The sequence below is a fragment of the Echiichthys vipera genome, assembly GCF_963691815.1.
Source record: "Echiichthys vipera genome assembly, chromosome: 19".
Classification (NCBI taxonomy): domain Eukaryota; kingdom Metazoa; phylum Chordata; class Actinopteri; order Perciformes; family Trachinidae; genus Echiichthys; species Echiichthys vipera.
The window spans coordinates 10,968,697-10,985,959 of NC_139844.1; the positions used below are offsets into that span (position 1 = coordinate 10,968,697).

Below are 17,263 nucleotides of genomic sequence, written 5' to 3' on the forward strand. Positions count from 1 at the left end.
TGTGTGTGTGTGTGTGTGTGTGTGTGTGTGTGTGTGTGTGTGTGTGTGTGCTGCGGTGGCCTTGTGGTTTCTCCAGCTCCGGTGCAGTTTGCCATGAGTCTCTGGCAACTGAGCAGCGTCTCAGTGTTGCCTTTCCAGAAATTCCTTGCAGATCGTGTGTTGTTCCCTTAGCAGCATGAGAGCAGCATCAGTCATCATAAATAACGCAATGCTGTATGCTACATCCTTAATGTGTCTGGGCAGGGACTGTTAAAACAACAAAAACGGAGAGATGACTTATCAGGGACAACAGGGGGTGAGATGGAGAGTAAAAGAAAAGAGGTTAAGAAACTGATGTTACTGATAAGGGGAAAACGAATCATACACATTTAAAAGTTGACCACAAAAAAGAAAATTAACTTTTCCATAATTTACATTATTTACTGCTCACTTACCAAGTTTCTATTGGCAACATCATTAACCAAATTTTTGTGTTGTTTTATTTTTTAGACCCTGAATGGGTTAACCTGGATGGCTTTGCTGTGTTGGGCGGTACACCTGTCAGCAACTCATCAGCAGGTAAACCTGATCTCAAGACATCTTTGAAAACAACACATGGGAGTCTTAGTTAACAGTCATACATGTAAAACTATGTGGTTAAATACATTAAAAGCAGATCGCTGAAATGATCTGTTGTCATTGTGGACATAATAGGAGCCACCAAGTCTAATGTGATGGTGATTCAGTTTGCAATGTCTTGGGGCTTCTGTCCTCAATGAATCAGCAAGGGAAACTTCCTTGTCTCATAGATTCACCACTCATAAGCTGCAGGTGATCCAAATTTAACATTTAAGAGTTTTGCTGCTTTTAATAATGCACACCACATCACAAATTTGTCTGTCACTGCTTTCAAAAGAGAATTAGTACAGTTAGTAGAGTTAGTAGAGTTAGTAGAATTAGTTGTCCGATTGACAAATATCCATACATGTTATATAATAAATAATACTGTGTTAATATAAATTCATGAGTGCAAAGTATAGACTGTATAAAAAAATAGACCTAGCCTCTCCATTGAGGTCCGTTCTCTCAACTTGATCCAATCGTCCTCACCTACGGAGAGCCATCTTGCCTGACTTTACCTCCGCCTCATTTCCGAGGCGAAGGCTAACTGTCATTCAAGAGGCCGCACCCCTAATTATTCATAAACATTAACCTCCAATAAAATAAAAACTAGCCTGGTCAAAATAAATTCACCCCCCTCAGTGTTGTCATGGAGATATGACCGAAACATACCGACATTAATGTTTTTTGTACCAGGCCTTAAATAGGTTTAATTATGCTGTGAAAACGGCCTGTTTGATATTGGGGTCAATAAGAAATTGCTCTATTATAAAACCGGACACTTGGCAAACTGCAATTTTTGGCACTTCCTTAGTGGATCAACCTGGAAGTTGCTGTGGTGTTACTGACTCCTGACTCCGCCAGATGGATTGGTTTGCATAATTTGCATTTAATCTGCATATCCATCTGGGAACTCTCAAAGTTATTGAATTAGTAAGTGAATTAGTAACTAATTCAAATTGAATTAGTTAAGTGGTAGAAAATAAAAAAAATGTAAACAATTTATAAACAATTAATAGTCATTTATCAAGTAAAAGTGCTACACATTTGCTGTTTTCCAATTCTCAAATATGTCGCTTGGACAACAAAGTATTTAAAGATAAACTTGTGATGGGCATTCTTTTTAAATATGATTTTCTGATATTTATAGGCAGGATGACTCATTGACTAATACAAAAGAAATCGTGAATGATTCATTATTTGCAACTCTAAAATTTATTTAAACTTTATTTAAGCTCTTTTGAGGGAATTCAATCTTCTTCTCATTGAAGTCAAGTAAACTAAATGAAGCTTACCTAAGATTCAGAATTGATTTTTAGTACATTTTCATTATTAGTTTATTTCTGTGCAGTGTCATGGGACACATATATCATGTAAACACTTGTCTATGACGGGGTGAACTAAAATAGAAACTCATGTTCATACTGTTCCACATGGACAATTTAGTCTCTTAAAACCACTTGACTTGGCGGGTCTTTGTGCCGCGGTGGGGAACATGGAGAAAACCCATTCAAATCCCAGATTGAAAGGATCAGGACATGCAATTGAACTCAGGACTTTCTTGTTGTGAGGCGACGGTGCTGACCACCGAACCACCATACTGCTCTGGAGTTTCATTTGTATTTGTTTGAGGGAGAGCCGCTCTGGAGACACAGCGACTTATTTTTGTTGAGTTTAACCTCATCGAATGGAGCCAAAGACCCACTGTGTTTCTGGCTAAGTAATGGCAGAATAATGCAGACTGAAAAGCCCCTCCCACCTGCATTTGCTAGTTACTTCTAGTAGTCGGGCTGGATAAAATGGCAGAAACTTCATTGCAATTTTAAAGGAGCATTCAAAAATTTGTACCTGTCTCCATCCATTGTTTCTATGGTGTAAATTGATAGTTCTAAGATATAAAGATGCCAACTTGCATATACTATTCAACTTTAGGTTATATTATCTTTTAGGTTAGCTAATAAGCCAAGTTAACAAATCAAGTTGTTTATAGTGTAATAGCTGATATCTCGTCAAGCTAATTATTGTATAAAGGCAAATATAATATGAAGTCATTGGATATAATTGCTGTAGCCTTTATACTTAGTTACTTTATACTTAGTTAGCTAACTTTGTCGTGGTCAAAAGGCCAAGTCTGACTTACTGGATGCTGGCTTGTGGGTTCTTCCTTCAGCTATCTCTGCTATTTATTTTGCAAGCGCACCATTGCTGCATCCGGCGTTTAGTGCCGCCCAAGATGATTGAAATTGGTTTAAAGAAATATAAACAAGCCAGAGTGTTTTTCCTCCCTGTACCAGAATGTTAACCCGTGCAGCCAGACTTCTCCGACTCTGACAGAGGGCTGTTGAGATGGTCTGGCAATGCAAGATTCATGCTAAATTGATTATATCTGCCTCCAGGAACGCCCTGCCACTGAACGTTGTTTGTATAAATTAAACTGTGGCTAAACTGAGCAATGTAACAAATCCAACCAGAGCAAAGATGCAAAGTTTAGATCTGCTTTGGAAGTTGGGGATGCGTCATTATCATCATATTCAGCTACTTTTTGAGCAGTAAGTAAGCACACAACAGTGACATTCTTCAGTATCAGTTTGAACACACTGAGGTCTGTCTCCTCTGTAGCACTGGTCTCTCTGTCTGCCCTGTCTGGAGGCCAGCCTCACAGCACCTCAGACCATCAAGCTTCCAGGAAAAGACAGAAGGGATTTGGCAAGTTAGACCACTGCGGAGTCAATGGTTTTGTGGTCCGCGGCGTGGTGACCTGGGCCAAACTATGCACTGTGACAGCTTTCCAGAGAGAGAAAAAGAGGAAGAAGGAAATAAGTAAAAAGGAGATATAGGCTTATTGAAACCAAATGTTGTTTTCTCCAGCCCACTAGTGCGAGGAGAGACAGTCAAACAGGTACAGAGGGTGTGAGATTATGGATTGGCCCATACACAGAAAGTAAGAAAAACACACAAGATAGTGTAATATATCACCATCAATATATAATTATTGGGTGGTAATGCAGCTCCTGTCTAAGTCAGTTTTCCAGTATGAAGGTAAATTTGATTAATTACTATAAAGTCCAGTGTCTGCTTATCACACTACTATCTACTATCCCTTTTAATAGGCATGCAAACAGTCAAAGATGGTCATGTTGACAGAGAGATAATAGGAACAGTGCAGAACAGAATATCCATTTCACTTGTACAGGTGCAGGATAATATTGCATAGAGGGATTTGAAAACAGGAAAAGCAGCTTCAGAGAGAGAGTTGTTGCATTACCAAAGAGCCTGTTGTCTTGAATCAAAGGGGGGAAATCCACTCAGCTGTGCTGGCACGACTTGGGGATGGATAGAGACAGAGAGAGAGCTTTAAAGACACTAATGAGAGCTCTAACAAACCCCCTCTAATATCCTGGGAGCTTTTCTAGTGTGCATTTATACTCCTCTTCACATCCTCTTTGTCACAGTGTTGTTTCACTCACATATAAAGTGTCATGGTGTAATCCCAGCACTAAAACTCTCCCTGTCTCCCATTTTAGGCAATAGCTAAAAGAAAACATTTTGGGTGTGGTGGCGTCTCTTGGAAAACTTTTCTCAGTTGGCCCACCCTACCTGTTTGTTGGAAAGAAAAACATTTATTGTTTTTGTTCTTATTTGTCCTTGAAATCACTTTGAATTCAATCAAATCCACTTTATTACATCAGCCAGTGCTCGCCCAGCTGTGCATGCAGATATGCTGATGGAAAACGGTTCAGGTCCTTTTCATCTGACAGTCATTATGAGAAACGGATGAAAGAGGGATAGAGGGAGGAGAGGAAAGAAAGAAGAGTTGTTTTGTTTTATTGCCAAAGCTATCGCTCAGCACTGCAGCCAGATGAAGGGGGAATGTCTGGCTGTCTGAGTCTGAATCATTGTCCAAGATGGAGTTACTATTATAGGGTGGGATTGAAGCAGGAAGCAAAAAACTTGAAGAAACAGAAGTTGGAGCATGACAGGGGACATGCTGCAGATCCCTCTTGTGATAACTGTGAATGTTAGAAAGTGACGTGTAATTATGTGTTTATCACTGAGTGCATGTGTCTTGAGTGGAGCAATTATGTTCTGTGATTATCCCTTGAAGTTAGTTTCAACAAAGCCACAAAGGCAAATCCAGAACAGCACACAGATTATGGATGAACTGTGGGATAACTAAAGGTAACATGAACTCTGGTGCACTCTGACTTTTCCCCTCCATTATTATCAACCATCAGGTCCAGCCAGGCGGCCACAGACTGCTGCCAGAAATCAGCCATCTGTACAGCAGGCCACCAGGGTGGACAGAACAGCTCACCCATTGGGAGTGTCCAAGACCCGGACACACAGGAGGGCCCCTCAATCCTCATCAGGTCCCAGACAGCCTGAGAGAGCTCTGGCTGGAGCTCCCCTGCTGGAAAGGAGGCGCCAACACGACATCAAACCTCAATCTGACCAGAGAAACCGAAACACACGAAAACTAAGTAAGAGGACTCACATTATACACTCTTAACAACTAGATTAAAGAGGTAAAACCTTCAGTTTATGTAAAATATAAGGCTTAAAAGTTTTGGAAGCATCTCAAACATATTTTGCAGATCCTATTTTGTGATTTATTGGTTAACCAAAATGAGCTAAATGTATAAATCTCAAGTGTCCATAGTGTAAACCCTGGCCGTGCCTGGTATCCCTTTCTATTCATAGCATCTGAGTCGGTTCATGTGGTGTCACTGCAGGCACAGAAAGCCCTGGGCCGGAGCGCACCTGCCAGCAGAGCAGTCGCAACCAAAATAACCACACCAGGTACCTGCAGATTTACAGAGAATCACTGCACTCGTCTACACATTTGTCTGTCTTTTTTTTGCATTGTAAGTATCTCAAAATATCTCCGCAATGCAAGTATGTGAATCTTTAGTTGGCATATGAGAAACCAGAGGCAGACATTTAACTAATTTAGTGATCTGAGAGGTGATTTTAATTTTGGTTTGGAGCAAGACATTTTATCTCTACGTCTTTGTGTGTGTCTGTGTGTGTTGTTCAGAGCCACCGGAGTATGAGGCCCGGGACATCAGTGTCAGGGTCATGTCTCCTCAGTCAGTCCTCATCTCCTGGGTTGACCCTGCTGTTGAGATGGGGAAGATCGAAGCCGGGGTAATCAGGTGGGATATGTTAAAGTGTGTGTGAAAGAAAACAAACGAAAAACAATGATTGACACAAACCCTTTCCACTGGAATAAAACATCCATTTCTCTCAACCCAGATCCTACACAGTTAGATATAGGGAGAAGGGGGAGTCTGCAAGATGGGAGTACAAGGACAGCACCCAGAGAAGGATGATGATAGACACCCTGTCTGCTGACGGCATGTATGAGTTCTCGGTCAGAATCTCTCAGGGAGAAAATAATGGAAAGTGGAGCGTCTCCGTCTTTCAGAGAACCCCTGAGTCAGGTATGCACATGCAGAAACTGCAATGCAACTTAGAAAAAGTGATGAGTAGTGAGTCGAGGAATACAACAGCATAGCCAAAACCCTACGCTTTGATATTATACATATGAAAAGAGAATTTATTCTTGCAAAAAGGAATTCAATCTTGCATAACTCTGTCAGTTAGCTCTTTTCTACTTATTTCCTCATACCACACTTCATCACATTCACTGCCTATGACTCCCATTCGATGTTTGATTCCAGCTTTGGCTGCAGCTCTGTCATGGTTGCAGCTTTTATAATGTCATAGCAGCTCCTGAGCTGTGGTTCATTGGAATTTCAGCATTTACTGCCTGGCTCACAGCTCAGATATCCATCTGCAGTTCCATACATAATCTCTAGGGATGGCTCCTGACAATGTATGGCAGCAGTATTTACCTCGGTTGAAGACTCCTGGCAGAAATGAACTGTTTTTACATTCTCTAAGCAGCAATTTCCTCACCCTGTTCTCTCTACATTGCTTCTGGTTTTATTCTACTGCTCCTCTTTCCATTCACTTGTATTTTCTTCACTTACTAGCACCATCTGGGCCACCGGAGAACTTTGAGGTCAAGCCACTACGAGGGAAAGGAACGGCTGTAATAGCAACATGGGATCCACCTGAAGAACCCAATGGGAGGATAAGAGGTCAGGCCAGGAGGAATAAATGTAGATATATTTTTGGTGTCATATTTATTTTTCTACCATGATACTTCCCGCTATATAAGTGCTCTCCAGTGGTCGACTGACAATGTCAGTCATGTAATTGTATTGGTACATAGTAGAGATGCACCCATCCATTTTTTTCTGATCCAATCCGATACGATGCTACTGTTGAATGAAGCGTATACCTTGTCATGTGAGTAAAGGCATCAGGCTTGATATAAACATTCAGCCTTGTTAAAAAAGGTAATAAATTAACACAGATATACCGTAAATGTACTCAATATTATTTACTAACAAATAACAAAGTGTACATAACACTTCCAGTGTACTGCAAACAGATATTTTCAAATGGAATATAAAATATAGCAGCTGCCTGAAACCCAAAAAACAATGACTTAACTTGCTGTGTATGATATTAATAAAAAAGAAATGACTGGATCGGCCTCATTCATCCGATATCCGATCCAGCTAATTAGTCAATATTAAAGCCGATATCCAACCCAGGTATCGGATCGGTGCATCTCTAGTACATACAATAACGAAAAATACAAAATACCAAAATAGGTCTGTCTCTCACTGTCTCTCCACAACATGCTCTTTCTCCACACAGAATACATCCTGTCTTATGCTCCAGCTATGAAGCCATTTGGAATGAAAAGTGTGACGTACCGTGGCAGCAGCACCACAGCAACCTTAGATGGCCTCACACCAGGAGACCGGTACATCTTCAAGATTAGAGCCACCAACCGGAGGGGTCAGGGACCACAGAGCAAGGTCCTCAGTGTTGTCATGCCAGGATGTAAGCAAATTTGACTGTATAGAGTATTTGTGTGCATGTATGCATTAAAATTTGAGTCATTCTAAATTCACATCATTTTTGTCTACTGCCAGCCAGCAGAGCTGCGTCATTCTCAAAAACCAAGGACAGCAGCACAACTAGCCACACTCCATCCAAACAGGATACGGACCAAGATGAATCGGACCTCCAGTCAACAGAGGTGACAGAAGAACCAGCCACAACCCCTCAGCCACGCCCTTCTGCACCTTTCAACAGGCGTGTACGCCCACTTTCCCAGTCCCGCTCCTATCACAGTATCTTCTCCTCTGTAAGGGGCTCAGTCAGGAACACAGTGAACAGAGGGTCGTCCAGAGGCAGAGCTCAAGATAGAGAAGAAGAGGAGGAAGAAGAGGAGAAAATACCCCCAACGCCATCTCCAGTTGAAGAGATGACAACCACAGAGGTTGTACCAGAAACAAAAGAACCATACAACGATGTTTCCCCTGTTGATGTTGAAGATGAAGTGGGATATGATGAAGAGCCTCTGACTACTGAGACCCCCGGCCTCAAAGTTTTGACGCCCTCCCCAACTAAACCTCGTCCCAATCCGTCACCCAGAAGGCCCATTAAGGTCAGGGTGCATCAAAAACCAGGATCCAAGGCTGCTTCCTCCTCTTCATCTTCATCCTCTTCATCTTCATCCTCTTCATCTTCTGACACCTCCTCCACTTCCTCCTCTTCTTCTGATTCTGATTCCTCCTCATCTTCTACTTCATCTTCATCCTCCTCATCATCACCTTCTAAAACCTCATTATCCTCCTCCTCACATATTCAAGAGTCAGCAGCCAGTAGAAAGGACTATGTGGCTTCCACATATCCAGAGGGCAAAGATACCTACGATAAGCCCAGCATAACGCATACAAAACCCTCCTCTACAGTTGTAAAAGAGACTAATTCACAGCAGACAGAAGCTACATCTGCTCGTAGAGGTTTGGCTCAAGCAGGACGCACAAATGGCTCTGGGTTGGGCTCTAGATATGGTTACAGTCGAAGACATCCTGGAGTTTTGTTAAGAGGGAATTCAACTCGGATGCTGAAACCTGCCGTCACCTCACAGTCAAATTTACCAAGCAGAACGCTGAACCAAGCAACTTCAAACACAGATAGTTCAGCAACACCACAGTCCTCTTTACCAGACAGGACTCTAAACCATGAAACATCACAAAATTTCAATTCAGCAACATCCAGGTCAACTTCAGCAGGTGGAACTGACAGCCAGCCAACATCAGATGCATATAATTTTGACAAATCGCAGTCCAGATCAGGGTCTAGTTCTGATGGTTCATATACATCACCTGAGCAAGACACTACACACAGGGAGGGAAATAATGATAGTAATTACAAAAACACAGATGCAGAAGTCATCCAAGTTGAAGAGCCTACTTCAATCTCCGAACCACAGCCCACAGACGAGAAGAGAAGGGAAGAAGAGGGAAGGGAGGAGAGCAGTAATGAAAAACCAGTGGTTTCTCGTACCAGAATTAACCCCTCGTTTGCTGAAAGGTTCCCATGGCTAGCTAGCCGTTACCCGGGCAGATTTGGTTCAGGGACGAGACCTTCATCTCCCAGGCAGGATGGTAGGACCCCATTGACCAGGACGTCATCCACCATGGGGGCTGGCAGACCTGTCTTAAGGGGGACACCCACTAGGGTTTCAGGGGCCACAGGTGCTGCAGGAGTGTCCCTGATACAGGAGACTACTGAAGATCTGAGGACTCATGACTCACTAAAGAATGGGATGGGGTTGGATTCAGTTAAGCCTTTGTTGACCAATTCAAATGAAGCATCGAGTGATACTAGAAACCCAACTACCTCATCCTCTTCTTCGTCTTCGTCTTCGTCTTCGTCTTCCTCTTCCGTCACATCTTCAAACTCAGATTCCCATCATTCCTCAGGTGGACACAGAGACTCAAGTGAGCCTGTCCATAGGAGAACCTCTAATGACAATAATAATGATCATAATGAGGATTATCTCGAAGAAAGGAGTAGAGAAATCAGTGAAAAAAATGATAAAGTTGCAGACCCCACAGCGGCACAAAAAAATCCTACTTTAAGTTCAGCTGAGCCTCGCAGAAATGTAGAGGACAATGATAGTGTGAATACAAGGGAAACTTCCTCCAGGACAAGACCTGGTTCACCGTCTGGAGGCACTCCATCTTATCGTCGTCCTGGTGTGGGGGTCAGCGGGAGGGTACGCTCTCCTTTGCTTGCTAACAGGCAGTTTGGTGGATCTCGGCTCCCCAACAGACCACAGCCAGCAGAGAACTCACGGCTGGGTTCTTCAACGTCTGTTACCACCTTCTCATCATCTGACTCCTCTTCTTCAAATTTGCCCCAGCCAGTTCTGACCTCAGAACGTGACACCGGCAGTGGCACTACTGTGACAAGGACAGGGGGAGTAATTGGAAGCAACTCCCAATCTACATCTTCATCCTCAGCATCTTCTTCTTCATCTAGAGACAGTTTTAGGGGCCAGGGGGGGAGGTCTCGCCATCCCATCCTTAGAGGGAAACCAACCAATGGAGGACAACCCAAGCCTGCCAATGGAAATGGTAAAGTCCATTGGTGACGTGCATGTGATTTAAAGTTGCTGCCAACGCCTGCTACTGTATTACTGAAAGAGGCAATGATTTGCTTGAACAAAGAGTTTAAACCAAGATAATGTGTAAATGTGTGATACTGCAATCAGTAGATTATTTAATTAATCATATAATCGTTAGGTAAAAATGGACGACCCAACCTGACAGCAACAAGTGATAAAGAGTCATCTTCCTCTCAAGGAACCAGCAAGGCCGCTGGTCAAAGGTTTATCACTGGACCCGATGGAACCAAATGGGTAAGTAGGACTAGTGACCTGATTGTAACCATAGTTTTGATCTTTTGTTGTTACCTTTGGATGGAGGCAAGCTAACTGTTCCCCACTGTTTCAGTCTTTGTGCTAAGCTAAGCTATTTGGCTGCTAGCAGTAGATACAGCGAAAATCGTACTGTCACAATGGGGCATTCTTATTTTTTTTCTTTAGATTGCTGTATAGATTTAGCAAATCTTGTTGTCTCTTTAGGTGGTAGACTTGGAGCAGGGGGTTCTTATGAACCAGGATGGACAAGTTCTCCAGGACTCCAACGGCAAACCTAAGAGAGTGGTGCTTGGAGAGGATGGACGTACAATTTTTGGTGATATGCTTCAGTCAATCTTACATGGCATTTAAAAATTAAACAGAATTCAGCTTGGACATAAAACAGTGCTTTAAAAAGTCTCCTCAGCTGATTGTTCAAGACAGTCTTATCCTGTTTTCTCTCTCCCTTGCTCCACCAGACCACATGGGCAGTCCGCTGGTAAACCAGGAAGGTATGGCTCTGTTTGGCCACGGCCGAGACAGTCGGCCTGTGGTCAACCCCAAAGAGAAGATGCTTATGGTTGGAGGGAAACCTTTACTTGGTTTGGACCTTCCTCACCACAGAACCACCACCACTACCACCACCATCGCTCCTACCACCACCACGGCTCCTACCACCACACCTGAACCCACCACCACTGAATGGATCATAGAGGAGTCTACCTCAGCACCACCCTTCCCAACCTGTCCACCTGGAACCTTCTCCAAAACAGATGAATATGGGTATCCTGTGCTAGATCCAGAAGGAATATTGGACTGTTATCCAGAAGGTGAGACATTGAGAAAGACAAAGGTACTTGTAATTCATCATAACGCACTGCAGACAGTATTTTTTAAAGATTGATCTCAATAGAGGTTAATGCTATAGGAATGAAACCAAATACTGCAGTGCCCCAACTTTCAATATAGCCTAGTAAAGAGCTTTTCCACTTAACTGAAGCCAAGTTCAGTGAAGCATTTTAAAGCCAGAATAGTGAACATAAATAAGTATGACTTTACTAAATCTCTCAGTTGTATTGTTTGTCATACCCATCTAGGCCAAGGCCATGAGTGTTTCCTTTCTGTACCCACAGAGTCCTATACTCTGTCTTAACTGTGTGTCTGGTCAGCGTGTGTGTGTGTAGATGTGTGTGTCTATGTGAGACCACATGAACCACATGCAAGTCTCCACATCTGGGGCCTGGCTGGTGGTCAGAGTACTGCTCGTTTAAACACACTAAAAGCTGTCACACTGCCCTTTGTGTTATCGCACAAAGATGATGATGAAAACATACGTGCTTACACACATGAAGCCTGGCTATTAGAGTTATTACAGCATACATGGGGGAGGACATTTAAAAATAATAAACCAAGTCTGTAAGATCAGAGTTGTAGATTTGCCAAACAAATCTATGTGAACACAGAACTGTCATCGTTATTTATTTGTGTTGTATTGTGCACTTCAAATGCATTGTAAATGTACAAATGATCAGCCATATTCCATATTAATCAGGGTTTTGAATTATAAACAGAGAAGTAGTGATGTGGCACCTATACTGAGGAACTGATTGTGAATATTTGAAGGAACTTATGAAGTATTTGGTTTGGAGCTAACACATAATAAAATATTTTCAATCAATAAGTAATTTGTGGATCCTACAGAACAATATCTTCTTTTTTTAGAGAAAGAACCATAGGGATGCTGATTTATATCTTCAATGTTATTTCAGGGGCATTGTTCTTAAATCCCACAATAAAAAGCTCATTATACCGCAAATGCGACTCATTATAATGGCAAAATTGTCTTGTTATGATGATATACAGTCTAATATTAAACTCTCCCAGTGCAACAAAATAAATAAAAGCTCTGCACCTTACAGTACCCATATCGTGGCAGGAACATGTACAACCCTCACACACGGCAAATTGAGACAGCTGGAAAGAGGTTTCCATGTAAGATAGAGGAAGTGGGGCCAGAAGGGATATTACACTTTTTACTCATTCATCACTGTGTACATGGTCATGTGAGATTGATGCTGCAGCTTGTTCTACTTCTCTGACAGAGGAATCCTCAGGAATGGAAATGGACCACATGGTGCCTGATGCTTTAGCTCTTAAGAAAGGTATTGGCTGAGTTTGGCTTTGGAGCGGCCTTTCCCTTCATGGGTCTAGGAATGACTAAACCACACTACATGCTCTTTGTTGGTTGTTGCCTGTTTATCTTTCGGTGGATCTGTTTGCTAGCTCTTCCTCTTTGCCTTGCCTGTGGTCTTCGCTAAGTTTGTCTTCCTGTAAGTTTGTTTGGCTTGGTCTTGGTTCATGGCTGTGGTTTTAGGTTATTTTTCTATTATGTGCTGTTTTTAATCACTTTTATCCCAAAAACTGGACACGTGAACTGCATTAGTAAGATGAAGAGAATGCACTGGCTTATGATTGCTTTTCTGAACGTTGCTTTGTAATATAATAGATGAACCCCGGCTTGAGCCAAACACCAGCTGAATGGAAAGTTTGGTTGATGCGAGCCTGTGTACTAATTTCACTACAGGTGTTTGGATCTCTCAAGCAATCTCTTGCATGTGAGCAGCATTTGATATTTTCTTTCTCTTGTTTGTTTTTTTTTGCTAGAAAAGACACATTAAGCGTTACAATATTTTCTTAGCATTTCCCTGCCATGGCTAAAAGCTGGTTGCATGTGTGTGGACCATGATGTAATGCCACGGCCCACTGATGCTGCACAGGGGTAGAGGGAAATAGTGATGAAAGCAGAAGGAACTAATTGGATTTCACCCACTGAATCCTTTCACATTTGTCAGCCTTAGAGACTTGTGAAATAGTTGTTGTCTTCAAGCTCCCCTCACATGGAAAATATGGGTAGCAAAACATTACATAAGAATACAGCTTTGGCTCTGGGGAGAAGGGGGTCATTTCAAAGTGAGCTCACACATCTGCCCACAATTAATTAAATAAATGTGACACTCTTATTCCATAGATCATGGAGCCAGTTATAGAGGATTAATGTAACACAGCAGCTTGTTATTGAGGGAGGATGGAAATGATATATATCTGTTTAAATCAAATGCTTACTCGCGGATGTGTTGTTCCCAGATGAGTTTCTTGTCCAGACCACCCTGCCACCCACAACTACCACCACCAAAACTACAACTACAACCACAACCACTATAGAGATCCCAACTCTGGAGCCAGACACCAGACCGTCCAACCATGGCCCGTCATCTGAGTTCGACCTCAGTGGGAAGAAGCGATTCACAGGTACGCAAAGACCCATTTCTTCTTAAAAGGAACCGTAGCCACCTCAGACAGATTTACAGTAAGTCAAACTTTCCTCTAATGTGTGAAAAACTAGCCTTCTTCCAATACTTATGAGAGTCAAGCTTTGAGTTTGAGGCGCAGCTTTAAACTCCGATTTTAGATTTAACCCACAACTGAAATTTTGAATTTGGTAAAAGTGTTGTCTGGACTTGTCTGAGCACAATTCTTAAGATCAAACTTGCTTAAAAGTGAGTTTTTCTTGGACACGGGACTATTGTTTTTAATAAATATATTATTTTTTCCCTTGTTTTTAAAAAAAAATCCTGTTTTCATGTGCTCAAAAAATAGTTCTTTTATATACATGCCCAAAGTTTATCCGTACCTAAGAGAATTACCAAGAATTTAGACCTATCAAAACAAATGTTATGTTTCCTTGTCATACTCAATATACTCTTTTGGCACCAGCACATTCTCATTAAGGATGATGGATCACATTTTAAAATGAACTTAAATCCTGCAAATATAAAAAAAGTTATACTTTAACCTCATGTTGCAAAACCATCCTCTCCCAGGAGGCAGGAGAATATAGGCCTATATACATAATATATTATTTTTATTGGTTCCTGTGAGTTTAGTTGACCATAACTGCCAGAGACAGACATGTACTATCTTTACTTGACAGCACAATAAATATCCTATGTTTCTTGCTGAGAAAGCCAAAGAGCATGATTGACCATGCATGCTGGGTGTCTGAGTTTCCTTGTGTGTCCCTGTTTGTGAGCGTATGTGTGTGTGTGTGTGTGCGTGTGATGAATGTCCTGCTGTGTTGTAAAAAAATGTTTTGTTAAGCGGGGGAGAAAAAAAAGTTGGATCTTTGTCTTGACTTTCTCAGCAATACCTCATAAATATCTGACCCCCTCAGACTTTACAGTCACCATCAGTCAACAAAAAAAAAGTAAAAGTAAAACTTTATTGTAGTTTAAGTTATTTTTTCTCATCCATACCAAAATATAAGTGCAGGGACCCCTAGTAGCTCACCTGGTATTTTGGGGGGTCCGTTTAAAAGCAGGCTCCGTAAAGCAGTGACTGGGGTTTAAAAGTTATCCCCTCTTTCTCTCCCCCTTCCCAGTCTTCTTCTGTATCTATCATGAAAGGCAAAAAAAGCCCCATCATTTAAATTTTATTTTTTTTAATTAAATGTAATTGCAGTGACAGTAAAGCACTCAACCGCTAATTTGTAAAATATGTGGAAGATCGAAATTAGTGTATCTCTAATATTTGATTCAAATCGGTAACATCCATCTGTAATTGGAGCATAATAATAAAGTTCACTGAGGACACATTGTTCGCTGTCTCCAGACTTGATTGCAGTAAAAGTTGGCCTCCTGCTTTCTTTTTACTGTCCCTGTGTGCTTACTTTGGCCTCTCATACCATATCACCTCATCTGGTTGCACAAACAGTCCTTAATATTCTCTAGACAGAAATAAAAACAGCATCTACTTGACTCCCACCACTAAAAACTACATCATGTCAGAGGTCCTTTCAATAGTGCTGTGTTTAATGACCGTACTTTTTACGTTTCAGCGGTTAAAATTAAAATTGTCAAGATACTGTAACTACATAGTATGTAATAATAGAACAAGCATTTACAATACAGAAAAAATACCAACTAGTAATCACTGTATGGCTTTTTAAGTTTTACATCTTAACTAAGTCATTATGGATTACACTTTTACCATGGTCAGTTACCCCAAAACAAAGAAATACAACTGTTTACCTAATCTTTTGAGACTGTCTTTGCAAACCTTACTTTCACTGTTTCATTAAGTTAAAGAACCTGTTCTGTCAACGCACATTCAAAGAAATGTGCAGCGTTTTAATATTGTGACTTTTAGCCCTTACAACATGGACACTGCTAAGATGGGTTGTGTTTTATTCTTCATTCTGAACCATAAAACGGGACACATTAGAGTCAGAGCATCTAAGCAACATGTTGATAATATCTGTTTCCAGTATTTATTCCAAGTTTGAAGCTTTATATTAGTGATATTGTCTCAGAATTGTTGTTAAAATGTTGCTTCACCTGACTTGTTATCAGGGTTCATGCTAATAAATATCTTTTCTAACTAATCTAGGTCACTGTACGTGAACAAACTAGTACCATATTACAAATTACATGTTATCAAAAACTGTTGCAATATGTGAACAAAAATAAAAAATAAAAAAGTAGCATCAACTTAACATTCACTTTCGTCTGCCATATTTTCTGACTTTTTAACTCGGAAAATCGTGTAACAAAATGTTCGCAGACTTTCCGATTTGTTGTTCCCCCTTCATTGGGAGTTCACATGAATTTTCCCTGTTGGAAACTAGTTAATTTGATTATTCCAACACAAAATGCAGGCTTGCTCCGGACACCATCTCTCTTTGTAAACAACGACTCTCTTGTGATCATTTCACACAGAGCCATCTGAAATCTATTACTCTCCCTAAAATCAAAACAGGCAAGAGCAGAAGAGCAGTGGAAATCATAAAAGTTAAGGATGCTGACCTCAGCACAGAGAGAAGACTGTGTTGGCTCAAAGTGGAGACATCCTCTTTCCTATTTACTACTTTAATATATTCTAGGTTCACTTCAGCAGCCTGCCAGTCTACTGACGTGCTTTGCATGAACGCTCCGACAGAGACTTCCCCTCAGTCTCTTCATCTGTCCAGGCATGGTTTGAATGAATCTAGCTCGAGGCAAAACGTGGGACAAAGGGTATTAAGTAATACTTCTTAGCATCTGTGTGAATCTGCTTTACAGTGAGATCCAGATGGATGGCGTATGCCACATCAGACTAGAAAATGAGAACAAGGATGTTTTGACAATTATAATGCTAATTTATGCGTTGATACTGATATTAAAAATGACATTATGCGAGGTGTCCACTGATCCACGTCTGGCTCACATGTGCCTGTTGTCGTCAGTGTTTTTGGATATTGGTTTTTCAACAAGCAGAAGGAAAAAGACAAAAGGACACAGAGCAAAACATCTGGATCTTCTGTGTGCATGAGCCTGCACTGATCCTGGACATGTGGGTGCTGTACAGAAATGCAGCCTTACAAGCAGCCCATGTATAGATGGACACATAAATCAGAACATGTATTTCAGTGTATGAATGCGTAGTAGATGCACCGTATGCATACACATACAGTAGGAGCTTGTGGCAGTCTAAAGCCGTACAGACTCACAGGCTGTGTGTTGATGCTGACACGTGTTAGACTCTTGGCTGGTACAGACGGCTAATCATCTGGGGAGGTGGGAGCAACTCCAAATCCCATCACACTAGGAATTGTGGGATATCTGAATTATTCGCAGCTGTAGGTCCTGCTGGTATTTCCAGAGTTACTGAAAACAAACAAAAAGAGACAAAAAAGGGAGGAGAGGAATCAAATGAAAGACAGGGATGCATTTACATGGCAAACTTCTGATACCCCCTTTTAAAAATTAGAGCAAATTATTTCAATATGACTGACAAAATGAAAATGCTATGACCTGGAAAAGGGAAATC

General features: G+C 41.4%; 1 protein-coding gene across 4 annotated transcripts in view; it reads left to right on the top strand.

Annotated features, from left to right (window-relative positions):
- Positions 1-17,263, top strand: part of fndc1 (fibronectin type III domain containing 1) — a 40,540-nt gene that overhangs the window by 9,727 nt on the left and 13,550 nt on the right. The window contains exons 3-15 of one of the 4 annotated variants that reach the window (XM_083934363.1): positions 490-558; positions 4,836-5,081; positions 5,302-5,400; positions 5,639-5,756; positions 5,857-6,044; positions 6,600-6,707; positions 7,336-7,524; positions 7,617-10,115; positions 10,284-10,399; positions 10,625-10,736; positions 10,879-11,229; positions 12,502-12,561; positions 13,544-13,708. In XM_083934363.1, coding sequence (XP_083790489.1) covers positions 490-558; positions 4,836-5,081; positions 5,302-5,400; positions 5,639-5,756; positions 5,857-6,044; positions 6,600-6,707; positions 7,336-7,524; positions 7,617-10,115; positions 10,284-10,399; positions 10,625-10,736; positions 10,879-11,229; positions 12,502-12,561; positions 13,544-13,708 — 4,320 coding nt within the window. Of the gene's footprint in view, positions 1-489; positions 559-4,835; positions 5,082-5,301; positions 5,401-5,638; positions 5,757-5,856; positions 6,045-6,599; positions 6,708-7,335; positions 7,525-7,616; positions 10,116-10,283; positions 10,400-10,624; positions 10,737-10,878; positions 11,230-12,501; positions 12,562-13,543; positions 13,709-17,263 lie in introns of those variants that run through there. The other 3 variants (XM_083934364.1, XM_083934365.1, XM_083934366.1) reach the window with 3 other exon arrangements.